This window comes from Panthera onca, chromosome A2, assembly GCF_046562875.1.
Source record: "Panthera onca isolate mPanOnc1 chromosome A2, mPanOnc1 haplotype 2, whole genome shotgun sequence".
NCBI lineage: Eukaryota > Metazoa > Chordata > Mammalia > Carnivora > Felidae > Panthera > Panthera onca.
Window position 1 is genome coordinate 70,933,968 of NC_138340.1, and position 27,600 is coordinate 70,961,567.

General features: G+C 42.9%; 1 protein-coding gene across 4 annotated transcripts in view; it reads right to left on the reverse strand.

The window, feature by feature from the left end:
- Positions 1 to 27,600, reverse strand: part of HECW1 (HECT, C2 and WW domain containing E3 ubiquitin protein ligase 1) — a 421,728-nt gene that overhangs the window by 216,595 nt on the left and 177,533 nt on the right. For all 4 annotated transcript variants that reach the window (XM_060632177.3, XM_060632178.3, XM_078442585.2 and 1 more), the window contains 2 exons: positions 23,196 to 23,520; positions 14,619 to 14,726 (listed from right to left, as the gene is read on the reverse strand). In XM_060632177.3, the coding sequence (XP_060488160.2) occupies positions 14,619 to 14,726; positions 23,196 to 23,520 (433 nt within the window). The remainder of the gene's footprint in view (positions 1 to 14,618; positions 14,727 to 23,195; positions 23,521 to 27,600) is intronic.

Consider the following 27,600-nt stretch of genomic DNA (forward strand, 5'->3'; position numbering starts at 1 on the left):
TGGGGGGGGGGCAGGTTAAATAGGTGAAGGGGATTAAGGAGGGCACTTGTGAACAATGGCTATTGTGTGGATGTGTTGAATCACTGAATTGTATACCTGAATCTAATGTTACACTGTATGTTAACTAACTAGAATTTAAATAAAAACTAAAAAAAAAAAAAAAAAAAAGCATGCAAGATAAAAAACACATACACATGTCAATGTATAGGAAGGAGGGAAGAGAAACAGAATGGGTTAAAATGTGAGTAAAGCTCTGCTTCTTGATTTGGGTGCTATGTACATGGATGTGTTCACTTTCTGAAAATTCATAAGCTCTTCATTTAAATTTGTGCATTTTTCTATGTGTGTGTTATGCTTCACTTAGAATTTTACCAAAACAAAGCAAAACAAAAACTGCTTAGTGGAAAATTTACAGCCTTAAGTGCATACATCTAGAAGAATAGCTAAAAACCAATGAGCTAAGCAGCCATCTCAAGAAATTAGAAGAACAACAACAAATTAAACCCAATGAAAGTAGATGGAAGGAGATCATAAAAATTACAAATAAGAGCAGAAACGAATTAAGCAGAAAACATACACAGAAGATCAAGAAAACCAAAAGCTGGCCCTTTGTAAAGATTAATAAAATTAAAAAATCCCTGGTGAGAGAGAGATAGTTAGAAAAATAGAGAATCTGAAAATGAAAAAGCAACACTTAGCTGCTGACCTTCTTTGTGTTATCTCTCCTGGGTGGAGTTGGATGAGCTGTCTCTAAGCCTCCCAGGGGGCATTCAAGTTGGAAGCAGGGATCCCAACAGATCCTCAGAGGCCAAGTGTACATGATTGGCTATGACACCACAGATTCCAGTACCTTCTGTGCCACATGTTTTTATCCCTAAATCTGGATTACTGGGGTAGGTCTCTGCATGTTAGTCCAAGTAGTGGGAAGGCTCTTGACTGGTCAGATGCTGGAGAACTGAGTTCCTTAGGATTGAGGTAGGGCACGTAAATCAGAAGGACTGACAGACTGAAAGTTCCAGAAAGTAGAAAGTACAGCTCCTGGCATAAAGAGAAAGGGTCAGATGGAGACCCTTCCCTATATTCTATGCTGATTACAAATGTCTTAAGCCAGGTCTTGACCTGCTGGAGTGTGTTCTAGAGGTCTTTCAGGGCAGCATGTACTTTTTCTCAGGTATTAACCAACTTTTTCCAGATTGGTGGTGCCATGAAGTACAAGGATATATTAGGAAGAGGTTTAGATGTGTGAAGGGCAGTGTTGAGAGTGTGTGGGTACAGGAGGGAAGCAATCTCAGCCTGACGTTTAAAATGAACTGCTCTGATCAGTAAGAGAATTTTGAATATTGACTTATGAAACTAGATCAAGGTAAGAACCACAAACAAGTGTCAGGGGCCTATTTCAGAAGACCTGAGTGACAAATAGCTTTTATGACATTGGAGTGTGAGTAATGCACTACCACAGTAAAGCAGGTCAGAGCTTCATACCTATGGCTATTCAGGAGGTTAGGAGGGTAGTCTAATCCTTTAGGCTAACAGGGTATATCTTTGACCATGCACAGATCTTAGGGATGGTAGTATGAGGCAGTGTAATTTCTGATACATGGTCACCAGACATTCCTGTGGCTATATGTAACAGGACTGATGCATTACCAGCTCCAGAGACACAGCTCACAGAAACCTACCAAAATGGCTCTCTTGGAATCATATAACACAGACAATCACGTTTTAATCTTGTGAATAGGCTGCACGACAAGGTAGACTCCTCAGAGGTGGGCTTCTCTGGTAAGAAGTACAGGAATCCACCCTAGTAGAAAATGTTGCTCTGTCCCTAGTAGAAAATGTTTCCCCTCAGGGTGCCTCTCTTCTCCCTTTACCCAATTTCCCCTTGGGTTCTAGGAGACATTAAGCTTTCTCGCAATTTGATGCTCAGTCAGGACTAACGTGGTCGGCTGCAGATGGGACCACAGTTTTCTGTGGGGAGACTTTTGCAGGCCAGGAATACTCAGACCTGCAGTTCCGGCCCAGGAAAGCCCACCCACCAGTCTGGCTCCCTGGCACACAGGACGTGGTAGCTCAAAGCACATATAGACATGCCAGGCCATCTGGCATGCTGCATATTGAATTTGCTGCTTTTCCCAGGTGCAGTTGATTCTGAAACCTAGGATACAGCAAATGAATGCTGGGTCCCTTTTAGGGACCTCTGACATAAAAAAAAAAAAAAAAAAAAAAAGCAGCCTTACAGCAAGCAAATTCCTGAGAAAGGAACAATGCACTCCACTGGTGTCGGATTTCATGAAAAAAAAAAAAAAACATTTTCAGCTTTGGAATTTACTGGAATTGTTGCCACTTGAGGAAAAACTCATTTCTGAGTTGGAAGCTTTGATCTTCACTATACAGCTGAGTTGGAGAGGCCATCCAGAAAGAAAGTCTACAGACACTGTGTGGTATGATGGTGCAGGTTAGAGTCACAGCCATTAGAGAAAAAAAGTGATGAATGAGGCACACATGCCATCCCATAAAACACAGAAATATTAACCTGGCTAGTAGCACAAGCCTTTACTGGGATGGCAGAGCCCTGCGTTCCACCAGACCGGCATGTGCAAGGCACTTGGCTGAACTGGAAATTTCAGCATCTTTTTCAGGGTAGGCTCAGAGATGAGTCTATACCAGATGACCAAGAACTGTCCTAGAGGAAAGTGTGTGGAGGTGGGAGGGGTGACAGAAGATTCTCGAACACACCAAGGTCAGACTCTTGCTTGTGTCAGAGGTGGTCAAGCAAGAGGGGCATGCGTCTTACAAACGGTCCTAATTTGACATAAACATCCCAATAACTATCCTGTCACTTCTACACTTTCTCCAGGTGGCGGGAAACACAGGCTTTATGAAATTCTTACTATCTTGCATCTGGTTTAGCTTCTTGCCCGCTGCAGCTTGGAGCTGCCTATAAGCTTCGCATCATTCTCTTGCGTCTCATACAAAGAGTTTTAGGACACTCTGATCCTTTAGTTGAGTTCCGGATTCTCTGGCTCCTTTCCAGCCTTGGTGGGATGGGGACAGAAGCAGCCTCACGCGCAAAGGACCTTCTTCCTGCTCCTCTTCACTCGGTCGCCGACAGAGGGCGCTGCAGGGGCTGAGCGCAGGGACCCCAAGGGCCCCCTGGGCTGAGCCGGTGATGGAGACAACTGGGGACCCTCATGAGACCCCAGGAGCCGAATCCTCTATCAGAGTCCATCTCTTGTAAAAATTTGCTTTGTGCAGTTGCTTATGAGGTCACTTAGTTTGTGTCAAGTATCCAGAGCTTCCATTTAACTGGTTGTGATGTTTTAATGTTCATTTTTTGTATTGAGTTTGCCCGAAATGTATTTTATTCAATTTGAGAACTACCTGTGATTAGGCTGGCAGTACAAAGGGTGCAGTCTCGTGATAAATTATTTTGACTATTGTTTATTTTCCATGTTCCATTACCCTTTTTGCCTTTTTGCCCTTCTATTACTGTTTTTTTTTAATGTAATCTACTCTTCCCCTTCAAAAAAATACTTTGTATTATTTATATTGTTATTATTTCATCTATTCCTTTGTTAAAGGGTCAGCTGGGCCTTAAAGGTTTAGTGTTCACTAGAAACTCATGTCCTCTGTTATGGAAAACCCACACTGTAAAATAAGGCTCTTTTATTCTAGGGTAACTATTAATGGAGAGAGAGAGAGAGAGAGAGAGAGAGAGAGAGAGAGAGAGAGAGAGAGGTTTTAAATATAAGGAATAGAAGTCTCATGAAAGGCTTTGAATATATAGGTTCAAATTTCTAGATTTTGTATAAAAATAGCAGTGTTTCATAGATGCCATTCTCTAGTAGACAGTGTGATATTTATAACTGTATTTTCTCCAAGATATGAGAGGCATAATGACACAGATCATCTCTTAGAAGATGAGTTCTCTGGTTTGGATTTTAAGGATTTTAAGGAGAGATTGGAGCTCATTCTGGTGAAGTTGAAAGAAACTCAATTAGCTCCTTCCTCCTTTCTGCTTTTCGTCTGCCATCTTCTCTCAGGTAACAGCTGGCAGTAGCAACGTGGGTCTGAATGTGGCCCAGTACCTGCAAACTCTGGTTTTGCTTGGAAAGAGGGAAACAAGGCTGAATTAGCAGCTGCCACAATGGACAAGGTGTTTGTATTTTCTAGACTTTGTGGGTGTTCGTGGGTTTTGCAGTATTCTTGGGTACCATATCAACTCTGGAATTTTGGGAAGGTGGGATGCATGAGATACTGAGGTCTGGATTAATGAGAAATTGTGAGGACTTAGTGCTATTTATATAGTATATGAACTCTGAACTCTTTTTTGGCTGTACAAAGCCCATGTGGACAACATCGCTGGCATCATTCAAAAATGGCCTTGGAGTTGACTTGGAAGAGACCTGTCTTGGCTGATGACAGCAACTCCTGGGAGTGACCTCTGAACTGGCCCCAGGTAGGTGCAAGGGAGCAGTGACAAGTGTCTAGGGAGGCACACATGGTGTTCAGGCAGGCTTCCCTTACTTCTGTGGGTCTCTGTCCTCACCAAGAACACTACCTACAATTGTGCCTGACCGTAGACTCAGCTGAAAGTCTCAATGGGTCAAAAGGAAGCAGTGTAAGTTGGGGATGAGGTGGAAAAGGGAAAGTTCTCCCTTCCTATTGCTTGTCTAGCATCAGCTTCTAACTAATCAAAGGAGGAACTGCTAATCACTAAACTGGTTGGTCAGATTCCCAGTGTGGACTGAGCCATGTTTATTGGAGAGCAGAATAACTCTTCTTTAAAAGGTGGGGGGCACCTGGGTGGCTCAGTTGGTTAAGCCTCTGGCTCTTGATTTTGGCTTAGGTTATGATTTTACAGTTCATGGGATTGAGTCTGGCTCTGTGCTGACAGTGTGGAGCCTGCTTGAGATTCTCTCTCTTCCTCTCTCTCTCTCTCTGCCCCTCCCCCGCTCTCACCCTCTCCCTTTCTCTCTCTCTCAAAATAAATAAGTATTTTAAAAAATTTTTTTAAATTAAAAAATGAAAGGCTGTACCTCTCTGCCCCCTCCTTATTCCAAGAAGTTGGACATATCTGTACGCTGTATTCCGTTTTTGTGGTGCCCACTTGCCATATGTGTCTGACCAGGGACCACTTGGTTCCCTCCCTCACCCATATTTCCCTGTTTCTTCCTCTAGATGGCTCAGAGGCCACTTGTGGGAAAGATAAGACATAACAGTTGTTGTCCTTGAGCATGAGTCTCTTGCTTTCTACACAGGAGTTCTGAGCACTAGCTTAAGTAATTCATTAATTAATTGAATAAATATTTATTAGGCCCCTCTTAGGGAGATGCTACTAGTGATAAAAAAAATCTCTAAAAATATTATCTCGTGTTGAACTTATGGGTGATTTTTACTTTGATCTTTTCTTCAAATTTTCTGTAGGGAATCAGTAAACTTTAAAAATGCATATACAAATGAGATTCATACACACATAACAACTATATTGAAATGGAGAAGATTCTGGGTTTATGTGTGGGGAAGTAACTGACATCTTGGATAGCATCTGTCTTCTAATTTGAACTTTCTCTGTAGCTTTTTATGGTGGAGCTTACTGAACCCCTCACTCAGAATCATATGGATAGGAGGAAGGCCATATGTTAATCACTTCTACTTTCCTTCCTCTGGTCAAGGACTTACTATCCCAGTGACATCTGGGTCCCCATTTTGATGCCCAAATAATCCCCTGCCAGTCACTCTGGGAGGTAAGCCCCCAGCACTGACTCCAACTTCAAAGTTCCATCCAGTGTATTGCCTGGATATGATACCTGGATGTAATACCCCACCCCCCATGGGACCAGAACCCTGCACTGAATCTCCATCCTCCTGGTGGTGGCCCTTCTGGCCTACTTTGATCTTATCAGGACATCACGGGAGTGAAAAGAGCAGGCTCCAAGGTCACACTGCCAAGGTCTGACGGGTCCCACCCTGTGAATAGTGGAGCAGCTGCATTTTTCCTGCACCTCAGATTCCTTATCAACAAAAGGGGAAAGTATTATCTGCCACCTAGGATTCTCATGAAGGTTAAATGGGACAATACGTGTTAGGGTGCTCAGCATGTGCTTGGCACATCAGGAGAGCTCAGAGATCTTCAGTTCTGCTATTACTATTATTACTCCTCTATTCAGGACATCAGTCTTTCCCCAAATGGCAGTTCAGGGATCAGATCTTATGAGCCAGGCTCAGGTCCCCAGGGACAAGCACAGGCCACCGTCCGTGGGATGGCTGCAGCCGCCTTCATTCCCATCTGCTATATCTGTCTAATTGGACATCACGGTAATCAGCTGGGCATGCCCTTCAGACATGGCCTCACCCACCTGGCTGCAAGTCCAGACACAGTGTCCTAGTTAGGTCAGGTTCCCTTGTCTGCCCTACATATTCTCCTGCCAAACGCGGTGTCTCTCTGCTTTGTCCCACACCGGCCTTTAGGAGAAAGCTATCACGCCCCATCTCATGGACATTAAAATGGGCAGAATACTTCCTCCTTCTCTTGTTGAAGCACTGTCCAGAGGCAGGGGTATGGAGAATCTCAGCAGCCCTGCTTGTTTCTAGCTCCCTGTGTCTATGGCATGGAGAGAAAGAGACTCATTTTGTGTACAGAGTGGCTTTGAGAGGGACCGAGAGAGTCTTTTTTGTAGAGTGGTAATTTTGCTCCACCACACCTATACAGGTGAAAATCACTCCTGAGTCTTTCCAGTTTCTTCTTATATCCCTTCGGTAGGAAAGGGGTGCTATAAGGTGGTCAGCACACACGTCTTGACCCCAAGTCCTGTCCCTATCCTGCCCCACCACACTTCCAGTCTCCTGGTCCCTAGCAGGTCAAGGACTTCCAGGAAAGTCTGGGCTCTTAACTTTCTCTGCATCCAGTGCCTTCTGACTGCTTATGGGCCCTGGTCCATCGAACATCCAACATCCCCTACCTCTTCCCTGGGGCTGATGAGCACAAGCAGGTGAGGCTGGTTCATACCCCAGCTGTACCACACACACTACCACGTCTGTTTTCTCCTCAGAAACAATGGTGCTGGCACCCTCCTCATGGTGCTGTCATCAGCATAATAGGGTGTAAAAAAGTGGACACGACTGGGTACTAAATCAATGAGAGCTCTTATGTTATGGCTCCTTCCCCTCATTCTGTACACATGTTCAAGCCCGTCTCAGTCCTATTCCCCATGCTTCCACCTCAGAGTCTCTCAAAGCCTCCTCACTGGAGGAACGCCAGGACACTTCGCTCTCCTCTGTCAGTGCAGATGTACCAGAGGGCCACCACCATTCCAGTGTGCCCAGGATGGACAGGTTTCCTGGGACTGGAAACTTTCAAAGCCAAAACCAGGATCGCTCTGAGCAAGGCAGGATATGAACTGTTCACCCTACTCTTTCTCATCAGCTTGTTGAATTTTCTTTTTAAGATAACCACCATGGCCCCCATATGGCAACTGTGCATAGATGCATTCCAGACCATGTCTCCCGTGACCGCTCCATTGGCACTCACCAGGTTGTGTTGATGATGCCTCTCTGATAGGTTCTCCTCCCTGACTCCCACGGCCCCACTCTTTCCATTTCTCTGGTGCTATGGCAACTCTTGCTACGTAACGAAGGAATCAAAAACTTAACTTAAAACAGTACTATATTGTGATCTCTCAAGGTTCTGTGAGGTGACTGGGTCCAGCTGGACAGCTCTCCCTTGGGGGTCTCACATGCTGTTGCCATGGATAACAGCCGGGCTGCACCCCACCGTCCCTTGGATGGGGACAGCTGGAGCAGCTGAGCTGGTGAACCATCTCTCTATGCAACCTTTCACGTGGCCACCAGGGTTTCTTACAGCACTGCTGTCTCATGGTTCTAAGAGTGAGTATTCTAAAGGGTAGGAAGTGGAAGCTACCAGAGTCTCTTAAAGCCTGGGCCTGGAAGTTGGCACAGCATCACTTCAGCACGGAAACTCTCACGGGAGAGGAGACATGGACCCCTCCTCTCAAGAGGACTGTCAAGGAATCTGTGGCCACACTTAATCCTCCACACTTGATGATCTCTCTTCTTCCCCCTCCTCCTCTTCCTCTCCTCCTTCTGTCAGGAATCTGTCTTAACTCTCACCTATCCCCGCCTGCCCACTCCCCATGCCTTCATGCCTTTGTAGGTGCTGTCCCTTTCCTGAAATGACCTCTCTACACTTGACCCCCAACACAGCCCTTCCCACTGGCCCAGTCTGCCTATGAGCTCCTCTTATGTATGGGGATGATTAACTCTGTGCCCCAAAGCTGGGTTGGGTGCTCCTCCGTCTTCACTGATATGGGACACTATAAGAGGTATGTGCTAGTCTCCTGTACTAGAATGCAAGAGCCTTGGCAGGGACCAAGCCTCTACCTCTAGATCTGAGGTCCTGAAGACTAGTACAGTCCAAGAGGCCTCCAGCACTATAGGGTTAAGAGAGGCAGGTGAATCTGTATGTTCTTTTACTGACATGGTGACTCATCCAGAAAGGTCCCAGTCTGTGATAATAGGGCCTGACCATTTATTTGTGTTGATGAAGAGCTTTCATGTCATTGGGAGAATCTGACACATATCCAACTAGAAGTCAGCACTATCTGTATTGCTGCAAATCTGAATTGACTGGTTATATCTTTCTGTTTTCTGTAATAATGCTGAGTCACTCTTTGTATGGTCTGTTATTTAATCTGATAGACTGACACTTCTGTGGACTGAAGATCAATTTTGCTGCCCCTGATGTAATGGAATATTCGACATGGTAAGAAGTGATTGCACCCAACACTTTGGCTTCTCACATTGGGTAGACTGGGGGCAAGCCGGCTGTGTGTGTCTCCTTACTTGTATGTCCTGTTTTCCCACCTGGACCCCTGCCCTTCCACTGCCACAGTCCCATCGTTTTATTGGCCCTGTTCGGCCAGAACCACTGCACACTTAGATTGGCTTGGCAGCCAAGATGGTATGATTATGTGAATATCTCCAACCATTTCACTCTGGTCTATTGAAGAGTGAGTGATTGTGTCTTTGGTGACGTGGGTTCCTTTCTCCACCACTCCCAGAGATTTATCTCCAGAACGATCACTTTTAGGCTTCTAAAGCAAAATGTGAAGGAAAAAAGGAAGGGAAGAAGAGCACCTTGAGTGTGAGCTACAACCAGGAGTACGTTTATGGAGAAGTTTAGGTGGAAGGAAAACCAGGGGAATTGTGTGGTGACAGAGAAAAATGAATTTTAGGAGTATTGCTGTGAACTATCCATTTTTTTCCTCAATCTTGAAGAAATGTAAGTAAGAACATAAGCAGTATGTTATAGAGTACAATGCTGACCATGATTTCCCTTTGGGACAGTATTAAACTGGATGAACAATGGAGATAGTCATGGTGTCCCAGGAATTATGGATTATTCCTATAATCCTATGGATAATTATTGGGAATTATTATAGAATTATTCCTATAATCCTATGGATAATTATAATCCTATGGATAATAATTCCTATGGATTATTATTATAAGATGACATAATAATATTAATGTCCACTATCTTGCAAATATTTCTATGGAGCCATTCTTGTTCCTCACAGAAAACCTGTGAAGCAGCATGAGTACCGGGGTTATGTTTAGTCTCCCCAAGTAGACTTGAGACTTCCTGAGGGCTTGAAGTCTATGGCTCAAATGTTTACTGTAGTACAGATGGAGACACCTCCTTGGAAATCACAAAACAGTGATTGAAAATGGCAGCCTGCAGTGCAGTTCTCAGCCATACTGGTTCCAACAGCAGAGCAGTGCTGGTGAAAATATGCTCAGGTTCAAATAAAAGGCTGTAACAATGTGTCACCTGAACCAACTTGATTGTCCACCTGATGAGACCCCTGTGTCTAATCATGGATCTGGGTGGCCTCCCGGCTCCAGGAGGACTGGCCCTTGCTCTTGCTGCATTGCTGGAGAGGAGAAAGCTGTGCCAGAAATGCTAATGAGGGGAAGCCAGCTGGTTCTCCTGCAGCCCTACTTTTCCTCCAGTGCTTTCGGTCTTCAACTCTAGCTGCAAAGCATTTCTCACAGAAAACTCTCCGAATAAAGCCATTCAGTTCACACAGTTGTCACCATGACACCCCCTTGTCCATTCCCTGAGGAGAAATGCCAAGTGCAATGTGCACTGCTGATCTGACTCCCTTTCCGAGTGGCACCGCAATCCCTAACTCAAAGCCTTCTTCTTACACAGCGGATCTGGTTACACCAGACACACCTGGCCTTCACTGGGTGAATCATCCATCCTTATGGGGCTGCACTGGGGGCAGTACACATTAACTTCATTGTACAGATGAAGAGACAGAGCGGGCCACACCGGGGTTGATGTTGAGCCCACCTGTCTCTCACTGGGAAGCCCCTTGCTCAAGTGTGGACTGAGAGGCAAATGCTGACCCCTCCCACCTGTGTAAATTTCGCCTCACCAGGCTCAATGGGTGTCATTAAAAACTAGGTGCTTAGATTCGGTGTTAAGTATAATCAGGGGCCACTGTGTGCTTTTTAACTTTGGGAGGATGGATGGAAAAGGATCTTGGGAATGTGCTAATGTTTGACGGACATTCTGACAAACGCAGGATGATAGAATCAAAGCGGGCAGTAGTCAGGGAGTGATTCTGGAAATGAGGACACAGTAGGGAAGGATCCAATGTGGGAGCAGGGCAGGACCAGTGACCTGAGCAGGGGCAGGAAACCAAGGCAAAGCAGAGCAGTTAAAGGACTGTGGATTTCTGGTTGGCATCCAGACAGCTGTGAGAAGGCAGAGCTCCTGACCGTGATAACAGGACACAACACAAAAGTGGGTGGAGAAAGGAGATCCCTTCGGGAGAAACTCTTTTTGGCTGTAATTAGTGGTGGCAGCAGGCACATTTTTCTTCCTGCTACCGATGGGGAGCAACAATGAACAGGGAGCTACATGGAACAGATTTGGGCCAAGGATCAACACAAAGATGCCTTCCCTGTAGAATCATCACCCTTGTCATTGCTTCTGGGCAACATAAGCCCCAATTTTGAAGGAGTTCTGATAGGAGCACACGATCAGCAAGGACTGTGGTGACTCCTGAGGATTAAGCCTAGCCTGCTCTAAGCCTGACTACACATATTAAAAAATAGTAATGGAGTTACTATAATGATACGGCATTTTAAGATTTGATCAGGATGAGTAAAGCTGAAACTTCACTAGTTCTTTCTTTTGTCCGTGTTAAAATTTGCATCTTTTTGCAGTTCTCATATTACAGCAATTATTAGTATAGTCAAACCGCCAGGGGCCCACTAGGGAAAAGTTATGCCAGAGAAAAGGAAACAATTCAGGTTTTATTTCTTTTGTGTTTTATCATGCATGTAATTCCTTAAAGAGTGCAGAAAATAATCTGTTTTGAATGTTCCTAATTTGGAAGTACGTTCAAAATCCGATTTAGCCAGACCTTAAAAAAAATTGTATAAATCAACAGCAATTACCTAATTCTAAATTGAATCATAACCCTGAAGAAATGTACTGTTAGAACATTATAGACTCCAAGTAATCAGTGATGTATCTCTACTCTTATAAAAGGAAATAATAAAAGGAAAAAATAAAGACAAAAACGGAAAATAAAAATGAAATAACAACCCCATTTATTTTATTACTTTAATTTAACCCTCAGATAGAAAGAATGACCTCCTGTTGTATTTCAACATTTAAAATCTGGCCTATGTGCAAAGTTTGTAAAATAATTTTTAATTTTGAGAAGATATAATTTACCAATTAGATTAATGTGTTTATTACTATTTAGAGACTTCAAGAGTCTTATTTCTATTAACGTCAAAAACTTCTGTAAACTTCTGGTTAATGGACTGTGTTCTGCATTTTTATTATAGCAAGAGGACATTTGATGCTTTGCTGCATTAATGAAAGATAGTGATATTAGAACATTTTGTACATCCAATCTCTTCCTGTTTGTTAATTTGGCACTTTTTCAATCATACATTTTTGAAAATATAAGTGATTTCACATTAAAATATAAATTCACACAGCATATTTATAGTTTTAATGCATTCAGACTCCTAAAGCTATAGTCCATCACAGCATTTTAATTTATTTGATTTATATGTGTGCCCTGAGCTAATATTCTAATCACTTTTAAACTCAATTAATCTTTTTCTGGATACATTTTTAGTTTTTGACAAATTATATTACATTTGTACAAAATCTTACATTCTTTGTATATTGAGCACTGTTTTGATGTATTTGCAAAATGTAAACATCCGCCTTCTCAATTTCATCCATTTGTCTAAAACACTGAGATATTGCTAGTCCAACAGGGATACTGCAGAGTGAGATTGTCTCAGTTTTGCACCAGAACACTTATAAAATTCCATTTTTCTAAAGTGTTCGATTTTTAGTTATTTTGAATATGACGTGGCAAACCATTTGTTTACTATAGAACATTGCTACTTAACCAAGTTTGAATACACTTGCACTCAGTTATGGCAATATTTTTTATAATTTACAGAGCTGCTTTTATATTATAATATCTTCTAGTGGTATTTAAAGTGTTTCTTCATGAAGACAATTATATGATATGGCTTGTTATTTGAGATGAATATACAAAAAATATTCTATATGTCACAGAAATCTTGGAAATCTTGAAAAGAACTTCTTTGGAAAGAATGGCACTATTGCTAGATTACTTTATACACAGACTCATCTTTTTTACGTTAGCTCATAAGATTTCACATTATCCTTAGTACTTATTTCCTTGACTCTAAAAAGACAAAAACTTGTAAGCTGTGCTCATTCCTGCACCATTTTGAGCTGAGACTATATTTTGACCCTAAATGGTGTCGATTTCCCAATTAGTTGGAACTCCAAAGAAGGAAACAGGTGTGTAGTAAAGAAGTCCTTTCCTACCAAACTTCCAATGTAGATCAGATCAGGGCATATAGTCAGTTATTGTGTTTAATATTCATTGCTAATGCAAGTTTTTACCTTTTTTGTTCTTTCTGGCATTTGGGAAGTCATATTAAGTACTACTAGCTGGAACCTGTCTTTGTCCCCAAATCAAGCCCACCTATGTCCTTTATGATAAATGATGCTATTTTCGGGATGAGGAAGATACTGGCATGACTTGGGGAAAGGCGGCATGCTGGGGAGGGTGGAGAAATAGGGTTGAGGGATGAGGGTGGGTTTTGTTGGGGCTTGGCAACAAGGCAGAGAGGTTTCAGCTGATGTAGTCAGAAAGCAGAGCCATGAGGCTTTTGAGCAGATAGTATCAGAGTTGAATATAAAAGCATTTTGTCTGGTATCAGAATCAGAATGGATTAGGAGGAGAAAAGCTAGAGACAGGGAGATAAATACTAAGGAAAAGGGAATCTCTTGTTGGGAACTTCATTATGACTAAACCAAAGTCAAGGGCCCAACCACATCTCATAAAATCATGTCCCCTCTACATCTGATAGTATCAATCTCCTATCTACATATGTTTGCCAATAAAAAAGGGGGGCATTTGTATCATTTCTAGGAGCAGAGACACCAAAAGCTTCTAAAGGGAAGACACCAGACCTCTCCAAATCTCTGGTTTTTGGAATATAGTAGGTCTTACAAAATGCTTACTAAGTGAAAAAATGGAAATGAGAGTAAATAAAAATGGGAGCAAAACATGCTAGAGCCTGTAGTTTTTCCTGAACAAGTCAAATGATTATAGACTTTAGTTTCCTGGCCATGTATCCTTTCCTCTGAGAACTGGACAGTTGGAACAAGGGACTATTCCATCATTACCTTTCAAAAGTGACATACTGACTGAATCCCTGCTATGGACCAGAAGATGCAGGAGGGATTTGTACATTTAGCACTCTCCCATACCCAAGTGGGAAGGGAAGAACTTGCAGATAAGGGTATTCTGTGCATTCCTTCAGTTGGTAAACATGAGGCCCACATAGATATTTCCTTGTGCAATGGGAAATGCACCAGTATGGGGATTTTTGAAAAGAATCCTTCCTTAACTACAAAAATGACTTATTTTCAAAGATAGCATAAAATTTTAGGAAATATCTCAGTAAAATACATGATGACAAGTTTATACACCCAGAGATATCAGTAGATCAGGAATCAAAGAAACAGGTCAGTAGTAGTAACGTATCACCTCCATCCTGGGGAATTATGGCCAGAGCCGAAAATCAGGGTGAAGTGTGGAATATCCCCAATATTCTGGGGCCATGATCAGGGAGTCTTGAAGAACTGGCTCAAGCAAAGCCAACACTGCACTACAGGATACAGAAGGGGCAACTATCGCAAATTTGGAGAGCACGTAGAGGAGCACGGGGTGAAAGTTAAAAGATCTGAGCCAAAAGGTTCTGAATCCAGAGGCCTATGAATGACCATGAACCAAACATCTCTTTGAAACAAAAGGAATGGCCGTCTGGGCTGGTTTGTATGGCTGTTGCCCAAATGCTCTAGATCTCACCTTTCATTATTTTTAAGCATTTCATTAAACATATGCCTCTCTTACACAGCACATTTCTCAGGGAAGCAATGCAATAGAACGAAGGACTTGAAACAGTTGAACCCCATCGTGAGCAACAGGAATGGGAAAAGTACTCACGTTCCACAAAGTAAGAGCTGGCATCGATCTTCCAGATGATCTGGCCCCGATGAGAACCATTGACTCCACGGTTCTTATAGTCCAAAAAGTTTTCTGACAAGACCTCATCTATACTCCCATGAAAGAAAGAAAGCAGAGTAGAAAAATGTATCAGCTAACAGCATATTTAGGGAAAAGAAAGAAAGAAAAAGAGCAAAGGATATTAATGCTATCTCTAACTCAACAGACGAAAAAGCACATGGAATCCAAATCAGTGAGCTAGAAGTATCCTCAGGTACCCTCTCGACCAACCCTTTGTAATACAGAGCCAATCCCTGCTCTGCAATACTCCTGCGATCATCTAGCTGGTTTGCAAACACTTCCACAAACAGAAAATAATTGCTTCTATGGCAGGCCATTTCACTTTTGAATAGTCTTTACGTGTGTGAAATCTGAGTGCAAAAATCTTCCTCCTAAAGCTTTCAGGAATTGGTCTCGCTTTGGGTTTGTGAATGAGGCATAAAGAAAACATTCAATCACACTTTCTGTTTGGGGCCCAGCTCTCATAGACCCCACTTTATAGCATCTCTTCTCCAGCCTGGATACCTGTCATCATCTAATACCTGGGACTCATCCATGAATTTATCCATCCATCCTTCATGCACTCATGCATTCATTTGTTCATTCAACAGATACTTATCAAGACTGAACCGTCTGTCATGCTGGGAAAAATGCAAGAGCCATGGTGTTGGGCAAACTCAATATGGTCCTTTCTGAGCTAAAGCTTTCAAACAATTGAAGATGCAGACTTTATTTTTTAAAATTTTTTTTTAACATTTATTTATTTTTGAGACAGAGAGAGACAGAGCATGAATGGGGGAGGATCAGAGAGAGAGGGAGACATAGAATCTGAAACAGGCTCCAGGCTCTGAGCAGTCAGCACAGAGCCTGACGCAGGGCTCGAACTCACGGACCTCGAGATCATGACCTGAGCCTAAGTCGGACGCTTAACTGACTGAGCCACCCAGACACCCTGAGGATGCAGACTTTAAACACTAAGTGAAGAAATAAAGGTATTATTACAATTTGTGATAGGGGATGGGAAGGAAAAGAACAGGGTGCTCTAACAGGGAGTTTGAAGGAGGGAGGCCACCTGGAGTTCAGGGAAGCACTGAGGGATAAGAAGCCACAAGGGTGGAGATGGAGGGTGGGTGTGGAGGGGGCAGAGAGAGGCCTTGATGTGGTGTCCAGGACCTAAGATGATGGAGAACCTCCTGCATGGAGGCACTAAGAGGAGCTTGTGGGGGACTGTGTACTTTTCCTTTCCTGCTCTTTCTCTGCTCATCACATTGCAGTTGCCAATATCCTCCTTAAAGTTGGTGTCCAGACAGGAACAGCGTTCCTGGAGAGGACTGATCTGTGAAGGAGAAGCTGACTGCCCCCTCTCTGGTTCCAGACCTCATGTTTTCAGTGGAGGCTAAGACAGGGATATGAATTTTACTTTGGTTACCTATGGGGCCCTGGCAGAAAGTAAACACTTGAGCTAGATGGGTCTGTGGCTTTGAGAATCCAGATCCACTGCAGTGACAAGACGAATAAACAGAACTCAGGGGTTCCTGAGAGCAGGCTCCAAGTTCCAGCTCTGCCAAGAGGAGCAAGGTCATGGTTGTCCTTTTTGCAACCAAGATTGTATCTGCCTAGACTGGGAAAACAGGCAAGAAGGAGGTGAAAGGAAGGCAGGACTTGTAGCAAAGGACTCAGTTATCAAGGCTCTTTGTGCCATATACCAATGGCATCGAGTCTACATCTTCAGGTCCTCCCCTGCAAAATGGGGGTGGGGTACTAATCACTGGGACCTCCTAGTGGAGGAATAAATGAGACAACTGGTCAACGTGCTTGTGCCCTCCCATGTTGACTGCACATTTTTGGCTATCTCGTCTTTGGTAAAGATAATTGGGCACAGCAACACTATCTCTGCTTCATTAATGGCAGGCACTGTATCCCCTGGAAAATCACTTGGTTGCAAAATTTGCCAGTCTTAATATTCACAGTGTGTGCTCACAGCCCTGGTTGGGTTACTAAGATGATTGCATAATATGTCTTTTACCGTAATTGCCTCATTTCTGCCAAAAAGGCATAATATTTTCCTAGCTCCTTGGGTTTTCAGTGTAGAGATTTGCCTCATTATAGCAATTCTCTAAGGAGAGGTATTTACTTGAATCTTCCACTCTGATCACCAGAATATTCATTTTAACAGTTATGATCAGGTATCCCTGTAAATAATATCTAGAAGGGATGCTCATTCATGCATTAGGTAAATGTGCAGTAAGTATCTCCTCCACTCTGGGCATTGTGCTAAACCCTGCGGACACACTGGTGAACAAGATATGGTCTATGTTCTTGGGAAGTTTCTAATAGATTTGGGGACCTATTCAAGAAAACAGGCAATTCCATTAGACTATAGTAAGTTTAAGAATAGGTTAACTATTAAGGAACCACAGCAGCACAAGGAGAACCTCAAGGAGAAAAGGATGGGATGAGTAGGTGGGAAGAATCTGCAAAGACTAATGAGGATAGCAAAATAACACACATTTTAAAGAAAACAAGATACACTTCACTGTACACATTTAAACATGACACCTTTTGGGGCGCCTGGGTGGCTCAGTCGGTTGGGCGTCCGACTTCGGCTCAGGTCATGATCTCTCAGTCCGTGAGTTCAAGCCCCGCATCAGGCTCTGTGCTGACAGCTCAGAGCCTGGAGCCTGTTTCAGATTCTGTGTCTCCCTCTCTCTCTGACCCTCCCCCATTCATGCTCTGTCTCTCTCTGTCTCAAAAATAAATAAACGTAAAAAAAAATTAAACATGACACCTTTTAAAAGACTGTCAATTGGTCCTGATAAATAGCCTATTCTCTTACATTTATAATACTTCATAACACATAGCACATAAGAAAAAAGAATAGTCGATATTCCTGCCTGAACCATCTGTGCTGAGAGGTCAACTCCTTCCCCAAAGGCATTCATTGCCAATTGTTGGAAAAGTTATTGGTCTTTGCTTGGGAATTCAAGTGTATTGTGGGGGTCAGATGCAGAGAAACAGAATCACTCCAGATATTTTATGCAGAAGGGGATTCAATGCAGAGGATTGGGTTCCTAGAGAAATGGACTCCAGGCTGGGTCTCTGGGAACAGCCCCAGAATAACTGGTTCTCCAAGGCCCTGCTTCCACCTCACTCAGAGTGGCCTCATGGGAACTGCTCAGCTCAAGAACCTCATAGAGCAGCGGTGGCCAGTGGGCAGGACAGCAAGAGGCTGCTTCCCAGGCCACAGCGATTGCCTCTCCACCCACAGAGAGCAACCAGCCTGTAGCAAGATGGGTACCTGCCACCACCACATCACCCAGGAAGTGAGTGAGTGGATAGCAAGGCACTGTGGTGGATGGCTGAACTTTCCAAAGCCATGTTTGAGGCAGCCAGAGGCTAACCAGTAGGAGGAGGAACCCCACAGTTTGCTGCCTCCTTCCCTGTCTTGCACAGGTGTGCCTAATGAAGGGACCAGTGTGCATCTGGGACATGGTTGCACAGGAGTCTGAGAAATACAAATTTTAGGGACAGGATTCTGCACTAGAGGAAAGCACTGGAGAAAAGAAGAGGCCTGGAATGGATGGCGGGGGCCCAGCCATGCTCTCTGCCACCCTGAGGATTGATAGGCCCTGGGCCATCTGTCCCAAGGTTCTTTTTTTCCGTATTTTTTTGTCATAGTGGAAGTCATTTTGTGGGAGCAATGTTTGTGTGATTACAGGGATATTGACAACCCCTTGAAGCAGGAATGTTAGGCTACCTTAGCACCTATGTGAACCTAGGTAGCTTATTTAATCCCCCTGTGTCTTTGCTTCCTCACTACAATGCGGGGATAATATCAATACCAGCTTCAAAAGTCTCTTGTGAGGACTGAATGAGTGAATACAGGTACTGGTCAGAGAACATTATCAGACATCACTAGTAAGCAGATCTTACTGCTTACAGTCTGGGCTAACAATGGGGCAAAGCCCCATGAGTAATATGCAAAACCATTAATAATAACCTGAAGCAACTGCTTAGGCCAGTACTATTTTAAATTTTGTCATTACTCACTTTGTACGGAACACATAGAGATGTATTAAGTTCCTCAAAAAAGCTATTTGCTTAATGACATTTATTTTTTCTAGTGTGTAAAATCCTACCTCTTGTTCCACAGTTTATAACAAAGAAAAGATCTCTGCAGTTTGTTAAAAATTTGGATCAGAAAGTTCTAGTGAAGTTTACAGAAACAGCACACCTAAAAAACATGAAATGTACTTTTCTTGCGTTGTCATCAAAATGAAAACTGTAACTCTGCTTTCCGGACCCTAATCTGTAATAGAAAAGTATACAACAAAAAGACTATTGCTGTTGAGAAGAGAATCGACAAGTAAGCGCAGAACCAGTTAAAAAGGAGAATTGATCCACTATCTACATCTCCTAAGCCCAATAAAGAAAATGCAACCTGACTTCTGCTTCCCAGAGGAACTCACACTTTCTGATAATCAAAGGGGGGCAAAACCACTCTCGATTGAGAACCTCTGGTCTATGATTAAAAGCACTCAGCAAAAGAACAGTAAGAGAATGTTAATCTTTTAAATGTTTTCCATTTATTTTTTGGGTGGGGGGAGAGGGGCAGAGAGAGAGGGAGACACAGAATCTGAAGCAGGCTCCAGGCTCCAAGCTGTCAGCACAGAGCCCAACAAGGGCTTGAACTCACAAACTGAACTGTGAGATCCTGACCTGAACTGAAGTCAGACACTTAACTGACTGAGCCACCCAGGTGTCCCAATATTTTCATAATTTTAATTACACATTTATTCCATGTTTAAGCAGTTTTAATAAGGGCTGCTTCCAACAGAGTCAAAGGAATGGTTATTTTTTAAAAAACTGATAGTCCTAAAGAGGGTTTTAAGATTTTAAATATTATTTTAACATGAATGTGAGATGAAGAGGTGAAAAATACTTGAATAGATACATTCTCATTGACTTAGCATTCTAATGACTAGAGGTATTAGTTGTATCCTCCAACTTATGTATCCTAACTCAATTATACAAGACTGTTCCCTTAGTATGAGTAAGCCATGGGCATTGCTGACTCTCTAACCCTAAATATAGAACTCATAAATAATTAGGTTTTATTTGTCAAAGTCAAGTAGGCATTTTCAAATGAATAACGGCAGAACTATTTTCTGGAAATGCCGATTTCTAATAAACATGCTTCTATGTACTTATTTTTGACCAGGTGATGACCTTCTTCCCATTTACTGAACTTTAAAATCTGTTTCCATGTTCCTATTGGTTTGGTAAGAAGCTTTTGTCTATAGTGCACAGTTACAACGATTGAGTACCCATCTAAGGGTGAAGGCTAGGCTGAACGAAGCCTGGGAATTAAGGTAATTTGCTATCACACATCCAGAGAATAGAGCTCCCTGACAAGGTAGATCAAGACATGAAGTATTGATCAACGGGCAGTAAATGTGCAGTGTCTCATCAATTCTGCTCAATGATCCTGAGAAGAAAGTTATGTTTTCCCCTCTGTTTTGGAGATAAGAAACCGAGAGCTCTGATGACAGTACTTGTCTGGGGCCATATATCTGGCCAGTGGCAGGATAGAATTCTAAACGAGGTCAAGCTGTCACTGAAACCACATGATCTTTCCCCATTCTGTGTCACCAGGAGAGAGAATCCTTCGTTACTCCATATCGAGCTCATGGCCACTCATAAAGGAGGGCAACCAAATTGGATTTCACGGATAATAACGGTAATGCTACTGTCACTGTCCCATCACTGGGTTCCTGGCTAAGGACAGCACTGGTGTTGGTGAGAGGGCCACACGTGCCCGTCCACATGCAGGTGTCTCACTCTCTATGGCAGAAGAAAAGTCGTGTATTCCTGGAGCTCTAGAGGCCAGAGCTAAAAGCATCACAAACCTGGCCTCACGTGGACAGGTTGTCCACTGGCGTGGAATGATACTATACCAGATTCCACTGAGATGTTCCTATGGGCAGCATGGGGTCTGCCACCAGGCGAGGGCAGCTGTGTGGCCTTGGGAGCCACTGCATCGCCATTTCTTCAGTGGTGAAATGACAGATTAAAAGAAATCATCATCTCTAAATCTTTAGGCCTAGAATGGTGATTCGATCTTTGGCAAGACACTGCAAATCTGACAGATACGTTACTAAGGACCTACAAATTATGAACTCTTAAGGCACACAGATAATTTTGGATTTGGAAATTATTTCTGAAATGCTATGTTGCCGAAAGTGTTGGCGTTCTGCATTAAATAACTTCACAGTTATATATGTGCAGCTACTATGAGAAGAGCAAACTGTCAAGTTAAGATCCTAAGATGACGAGCTGTGTTTACTTTTGTCTCCGTCAGAATGTCATATTAACACCAGATCTTATTCATTCCTAGAGTTTTACGACATTTGATGCTGCTGACTGCCCCTTCCTTCCTCCGCCACTTTCTCTTGACTTCTGTGACGTGGTCTAAGTCTCCATCCTTCCTCCACCTCCTTTGTGAGCACCTTTCCTGTCCGTCCCTCTGACAGAGGTGTTCCGGTCCTCTTTTCTACACAATCCACAATGACTTAATTGACTCTTGGGGTGCCAGTTACCCCAAACCTCCACCCACAGCCTGGATCTAGGGCTGAGCTCCAGATCTGCCCATTCCTTCATCTTGGATGAATGTCTTTGGATTTCTCACCTTCCCCACAAAACACTCTCCTCCTCCAATGGTTCCCTGAATGAATGAATGAATGAATGACAACAGGACTCACCACTGCAGGAAGGTACAGCTTCAAAGAGCTGGTTCAAAACTAGATCTGGGGCCAAAACCCTAATTGCCTAAGGTGCTAAACAAGTAACATTTCACAATGAAAGTAGGGATGGGTGGGAGGGAGACTGTGGCAAAACTAAAGGGTGCAGACCAGGCTAAATGAGGCAGTTAATGCTTAACTTTAGCAAACTAAAGCCAAGTAGAATTACAGGCTCAGTCTGCCAAATTGAAGGCTTTTGTGAAAGAAGCTAGAAATTTGGATTTCAATGTGAAATCTCTACATTTTTCAATGTTGATAACTTATCAAATTTAAAACAATGTGGACTAAAAATATGCTTGGTGGGCTGTTATTTTGCAAGCTCTGTGTTAGATTGATGGTATCCAAACAATTTTACACAAGAACTATTTTTTCAGCAAATTCAATTTTACCTAAGTCTAACTTAGCTAGTAACCATTACTTGTGTACAAATTTAAAAAACTATGTTTCTCCATCTTTACAATAATGCATATATTGTAAATACATCAGCCAAGCTGATTGCAAAGCCGTTAAGAGATCTAAAAATATTTCCCTCACAGCTAGTTAGTTAGATAAGATCCCCTTTAGTTTATCAGAAAAACAGTCCAGGTTGCAAAATACTTAGAACAATCCACTGGGTTCTGTGATATTCCATGTTAAATCAGCATTGTGTGTCAGAATGCGTAAATTGCTCCTTGCACAGACTGATGGCAGAAGGCCTGGTCTCCCTTGAACTTGGTGCCTGACTTGAGCAACTCCCCTCCCCCACCCAGCAACCACACCTCTGCTTGCCAGTTAACCAGCATAAATGCATCAATTTCTAACACACTCAATTCTATCATGTAAAATAGATCAAATACATTTTTTCATGGGATTTCAAATTTGTGAGATCTGTTTTCTGCAGCACACAGACTTGTGTGGCCATTTTCCTCTCAACCATCACTGTTCCCAGCCTGCGGTCTGCTTGCTGTCACTGTCCACTGAAGCCCGTTACATCTTTTGAATACAAAGCAGTAAGAATGGTCAAAGAACAGGTGAAAAGAGGCACATGATTACGTTGGAAACAAAGTAGAACCCCCTCCGTAGAGATGTGTGTCCTTTGCTTGTGTATATGGTGTTGCTTTGGTGTTATAAACATACGGACTTGAAAACAGGCTTTTGATATTAACTTATTCATAATTACAAGAGCGTCTATACTTGCAAATGGTAATAACATTTGTGTTCAATCATAGCTGGCCCTTCTAACTCATGGTTTTCTTCCACTGAATAGAGATGGTAAGAGAAGCCTTAGTGAATGGGTCTCCAGTGTGTTAGAATTTGCTGTACAGGGGCGCCTGGGTTGGGTTAAGAGTCGGTTAGGAGTCCGGCTCTTGACTTCGGCTCAGGTCATGATCTCACAGTTGGTGAGTTCAAGCCCCGCATCAGGCTCTGCGCTGACAGGGAGGAGCCTGATTGGGATTCTCTATCTCTCATTCTCTCTCTGCCCCTCCCTCACTTGTGTGCTCTGTTTTTCTCTCTCTCAAAATAAATAAATAAACTTAAAAAAAAAAGAATTTGGTGTATAACACATTTGGTTGTAAATTGTGCACTTTAATTAAAGTATGGAGTCTGTTGAAATATTAAAGCATACCTAAAAGTGCATTGTGAATGCTACGCTCATTGACCACCTGACCCACATGGCCAAGACCATTCTGTCTGCAGCACTCTGTCAGCGAGTCTGGCTAAGTGCTGTCCTACTCACCAATGAGATACATGCCGATCCAGTCTCCAGCATCCACTTCCTCCTTGATGTCCCAGTGGATCACCAGGTCCTGAGAGTGTCCTATGGAGTAGTAGGAGCTGCTGACCATAAGTGTGGAGCGGCTATCTGAGGTGACCAGGTCGGTGTCGCTGGTGGAGCGGGGGATGGTGACGGTGCCGTGGGGGCCAGTCCTGATGGCCATGCTGTGGAACTGGCCAGGGTTGTAGCTGTGACGGAGTGGCTCCTTGCACCGGCGGCGATTCTGGGAGTTTCTAGATGGGGATGCCATGGCGGCCAGGCCTAAAAACCTGTTCTGGTACAGATTCTGTGGGGGCAAACAGACAATGAGCAGGGGTGGAAGATGCCAGCTCCACAATCACTGTCTTCCCAGGGAAAGAAGTATATGCTGGGAGAGATGGGCTGTGAGAGAGCTGCTCTCCAAGGGAGATCTGAAATACGACACAAAGCATCTTCCTCAGGGTTTACACAGGGATGGCAAGAACAAAAATGCAAGCTCCCCGAGGGGCCATGCTTTTCCATGCTCTGCTGGGGTCTGTCTCTCCCCGCTCCTTCTAGCCCACAGGGATTAGGAGGACCAAATGGCCCCGGCGGTGTGACTGCCCCCAGAGTGCCGTCCTTTGAGAAATCCAGCATCAATTCAATTGGATCCAATTTTATCCTTCTTTAGGGTTGATTATGGTTATTATCACTGAATATTTTAGTGATCCCTGCAGCCTTCGACACCCTATACACAACCCGGAATTAGAGGCGGTCCCTGCTGGGTGAGGCCACCAGTCTTGCATTACAACTCTCTATCCTACAGAATGTCCTAGTCATCTGAGATTTCTATTAAGGACCTCTGATACCTTAGTAATCTTCAAACACCATAATTTCCAACAAAATCCAATCTCAGAGGACCATGTCTCCCTTGGAGCCAACGTTATTGTAGAAACCATTGTATCTGATGAGAAAAAATGCATTTTTTTTTTTTTAATCATTTGCTACATTGAGCATTCCATGTGAGCTGAGCCGATACTCCGCAATAGCTGGGTTGTTTGTAACTTTTAAAACATGGGGAAAAAACATCCTTTCAAACTTGCACAAGGTATTCTTTTTTGAAACAAGCAAGTGTTCTGACTCCATCAAAGTATATTGAAACTGGGATTTAAATGTACATTTTTGGGGTTCCTGGCTATAAAAGTACATGCTATTCTACAACTAATAACACTTTTGTTTTCAAGAGAAGATTAAGGCCTAAAAATGTGTTGAGTCATGCAGTTTAGATCCCAGGGGCAGTTACTTATTACACACATCAATCAAATGCAAGTTCCTGACTTTTTGTTTACACATCATGAGGACCAGGCCTCAGCGACAGTCTACTCTTTGGATTACATAAGTCTATTTAGCAGCAATTTAGGCCTGCACTTTTTCCATCTTCCAAGAACAGGGCACTTGTAAAAAGTCCATTAACCTGATGAAGCACAGTGTTGGCATTCTGTGTCTCGGTCCTTAATGGCCATGTGGCATGCCTAGTCATTCATTATTTGAGTCTCTTGTTAGGCATTCTTCTGGCCCCACTGGCGGTAACCATGCAATTTACCATAGGCAGAAAAGCCAGACTTCAGAAAGCATCTCATCACACTATTGGTACCATGCGGTCATTTTTTTTTAAATGCTTGTCATTACGACAGTATGAACATGGACAGACCCCAGTGTCACCTGGAAACCAGTCTTCCTGTCAGGAAGACTGGCAAAGCCCAGGAAGCATGAGCTATCTGTGCACTTCCCAGGTGCCCTGGGCTCTTTTGGGCAGTTCAGAGACCTCAGTTACCTGACCATCCTCCAGGGGCTTTGTCCAGAGACCTTTGTAAATCTCCAACAAAGAAAGGCTGCTGCTAGAACATAAGATTTCTGCAGTTTATATAAACTTCATGTGGACTGATAACATCTTAAAGTATTATTATGGAGATTAAAAGCAACTAGGAATTAAATACTCAAGAATATAATTGCAAGTTAAACCAAAGTTGGTGCAGCACCTACCAAGTTCCAACCTGTGTATCCTGAGACGATTTACTTAATTAATCCTTCTGGTCCTCAGTAACCATTTGTAAATGGGCTGTTGTCAGAACTTAATGAGATAATGCAAATCAAGCCCTTAGCATAGTGAGTACTCAACAAATGAAAATCTGCTACTAAAATACTACTGATATTGCTTTACTAAAAAAGCCTCACTGAAACACAGGTCTTGGGCAGTTGGCCAGGCTCATTCACTGGCCAAGGGTCCCCTCACACCATCCCCAGAGCCCTCATACTTAAATCCTCCTGCAACAAACCCACAAATCGTTTCTAGTCATGGCCCTGCAGGTTTAATCACAAAACTGAAATTCCAAACATTAAACAGTCTAGTGTATTTGTAAAGGTATCATACCAATTTTTTGGAGGGGAGCATCCCTTTATCTGAAAAGTTTGTGTTTGAAAAAGGGTATTTATGCATTAATGTTGAGGCAGAGGGATTTTTATTGACATAGTATCAGTCACGGCCTCAAAAGAGATTATAGAGAGCTTTTCTTTTGTTGAAGACACTTCTGCTGTGGTATTTTTATCAGAATTCCCTGGAAACCAGGCAACTCTCCTGAAACTGTCAAGTTACACCAGTGATCCCTGTCCACGTGGTGGGAACTAAGGCATACAAGGAAACATTAGTCAAGGAAGACATTTGTCAGTAATTTACTTGATTGGAATAATGGCATTTGCCTGGAATAAGAAGGGCGCCCTCGGAGCTGTTCCTTGAAGGCTGCACTCTCCCATCCCTGTCTTTGCCCACATTCTCTCCGTTTGTACTTGCAGCAGAAATGCTTCAAGATTACGCTCCAGCACCAACTCTGCTATAACCTCTCCTTCCAGCCTTTTCCCATTCCTGAAAACATGGGCCTCTGCTCCCTGATCCCACAGGAATCCCCTTCCCCTGTAGAGATCCTTACTGTATTATTGCTAGTTGACCTGTTCATGTGCATCCCTATGCTGTGAAGACTTGAAGCCAGTGTTCCCTGCTCTTTATATCCCCTGGAACTGGCATGATTCCTGGTGCACACACACACACACACACACACACACACACACGCAGAACTTCAAAACTTTAATTAATATGATGGATTTTCTTCAATCATGTCATTTCTTTTTGCAGAAAGTGTTTAAGTTTGCCATTAAAAATAGATAAAATACAGAAAGACATGACAAGTTAGTAGATAGTGCAGAGAGAGAAGAAAATAGAGACAAAAAGTTATGTACAAAGGCTAACATAAAACTAAATGCCATCATGTCCCTAAACAGGTGTTATCGTTAAAGACTCACGACAGCTGCCTCTTGAACGCAGCAGGTGGATAGCTGATTCCCAACGTGCGATTCCTTTGTGGCTGTGTTTTCCCGGGCATTCACAAGTGTTCCTAGCTCACACTATAGACTCATCCGGGTGGAAGAAATAATTTAATCATTCTCCCTTCACATCTGAACCATGGGAGATAGAGGTGGATCTGTCCTGTTTTTAAATGGCCGTGGATAAAAGACCACTCTCTTCCCAGACAGTGATTCCACTGTTTTACCATCTCGCAATTCTTCCTAATTGCTAAGGCAAATCTCAGGGGACAGAGACCTCACTTCTCCTCCATCCCTGCAAAGAGGAGTGGCTTTCCCATTCTCTGTATGAGGAGGATTTTAACAGTATCACTAAATTGCTTCCAGTTTTTTCTCCATCCCACTAAGTAATTCAAGTGTCTTTTATTTTCTCTTCCTGGGTGAAGAGTAACAGACACTGATAAGAAACCAAGAGAATATTAGTCACAGTTTCAGCAACACTGTAATTTTCCAATTATTGGTTGTAATCAAGGCTCTCTGGTTGTGGGCTATGTTAAGCATAGATTTTAACTGGCCCTTGAAAAAGTGAATCCAATGTGTGAGCCGCTGAGAACAATCTATCACATTGTGACCTACTTCATAGGGAGTAAGCTTGCATTTGCTGGCTGTTTTCCTATGTGCAGCAAGGATCCAACAATGATATTTTGTTTACTTGTTTTGCTTTCCAACTTAAATAACTCAAAATTGTTAAAATGTTTTTAATTAAGTGATATATTCTTGGACTTTTAAAAAATCTTGGGCCGGCCTTGCATGTTTAATGTTTTAAGTTATTCTTATGCACTATAGTAGATTAGCAAAAACAAAACCTTCTGTAAGGAGATGGAATCTTAAAGGAAAAAATTGTCACTTCTAGGGAAGGGACATGTTATCATAGATTTTTTTTTTTCAGAACACAGGGAGACAAAAGATTCTGCTTTGTCAATTTCTAACTGACAAAGTCATTAATAGCTTTTCTGTTTTGGAATATATAAAGCCGTGAGTGAGTACCATCTCA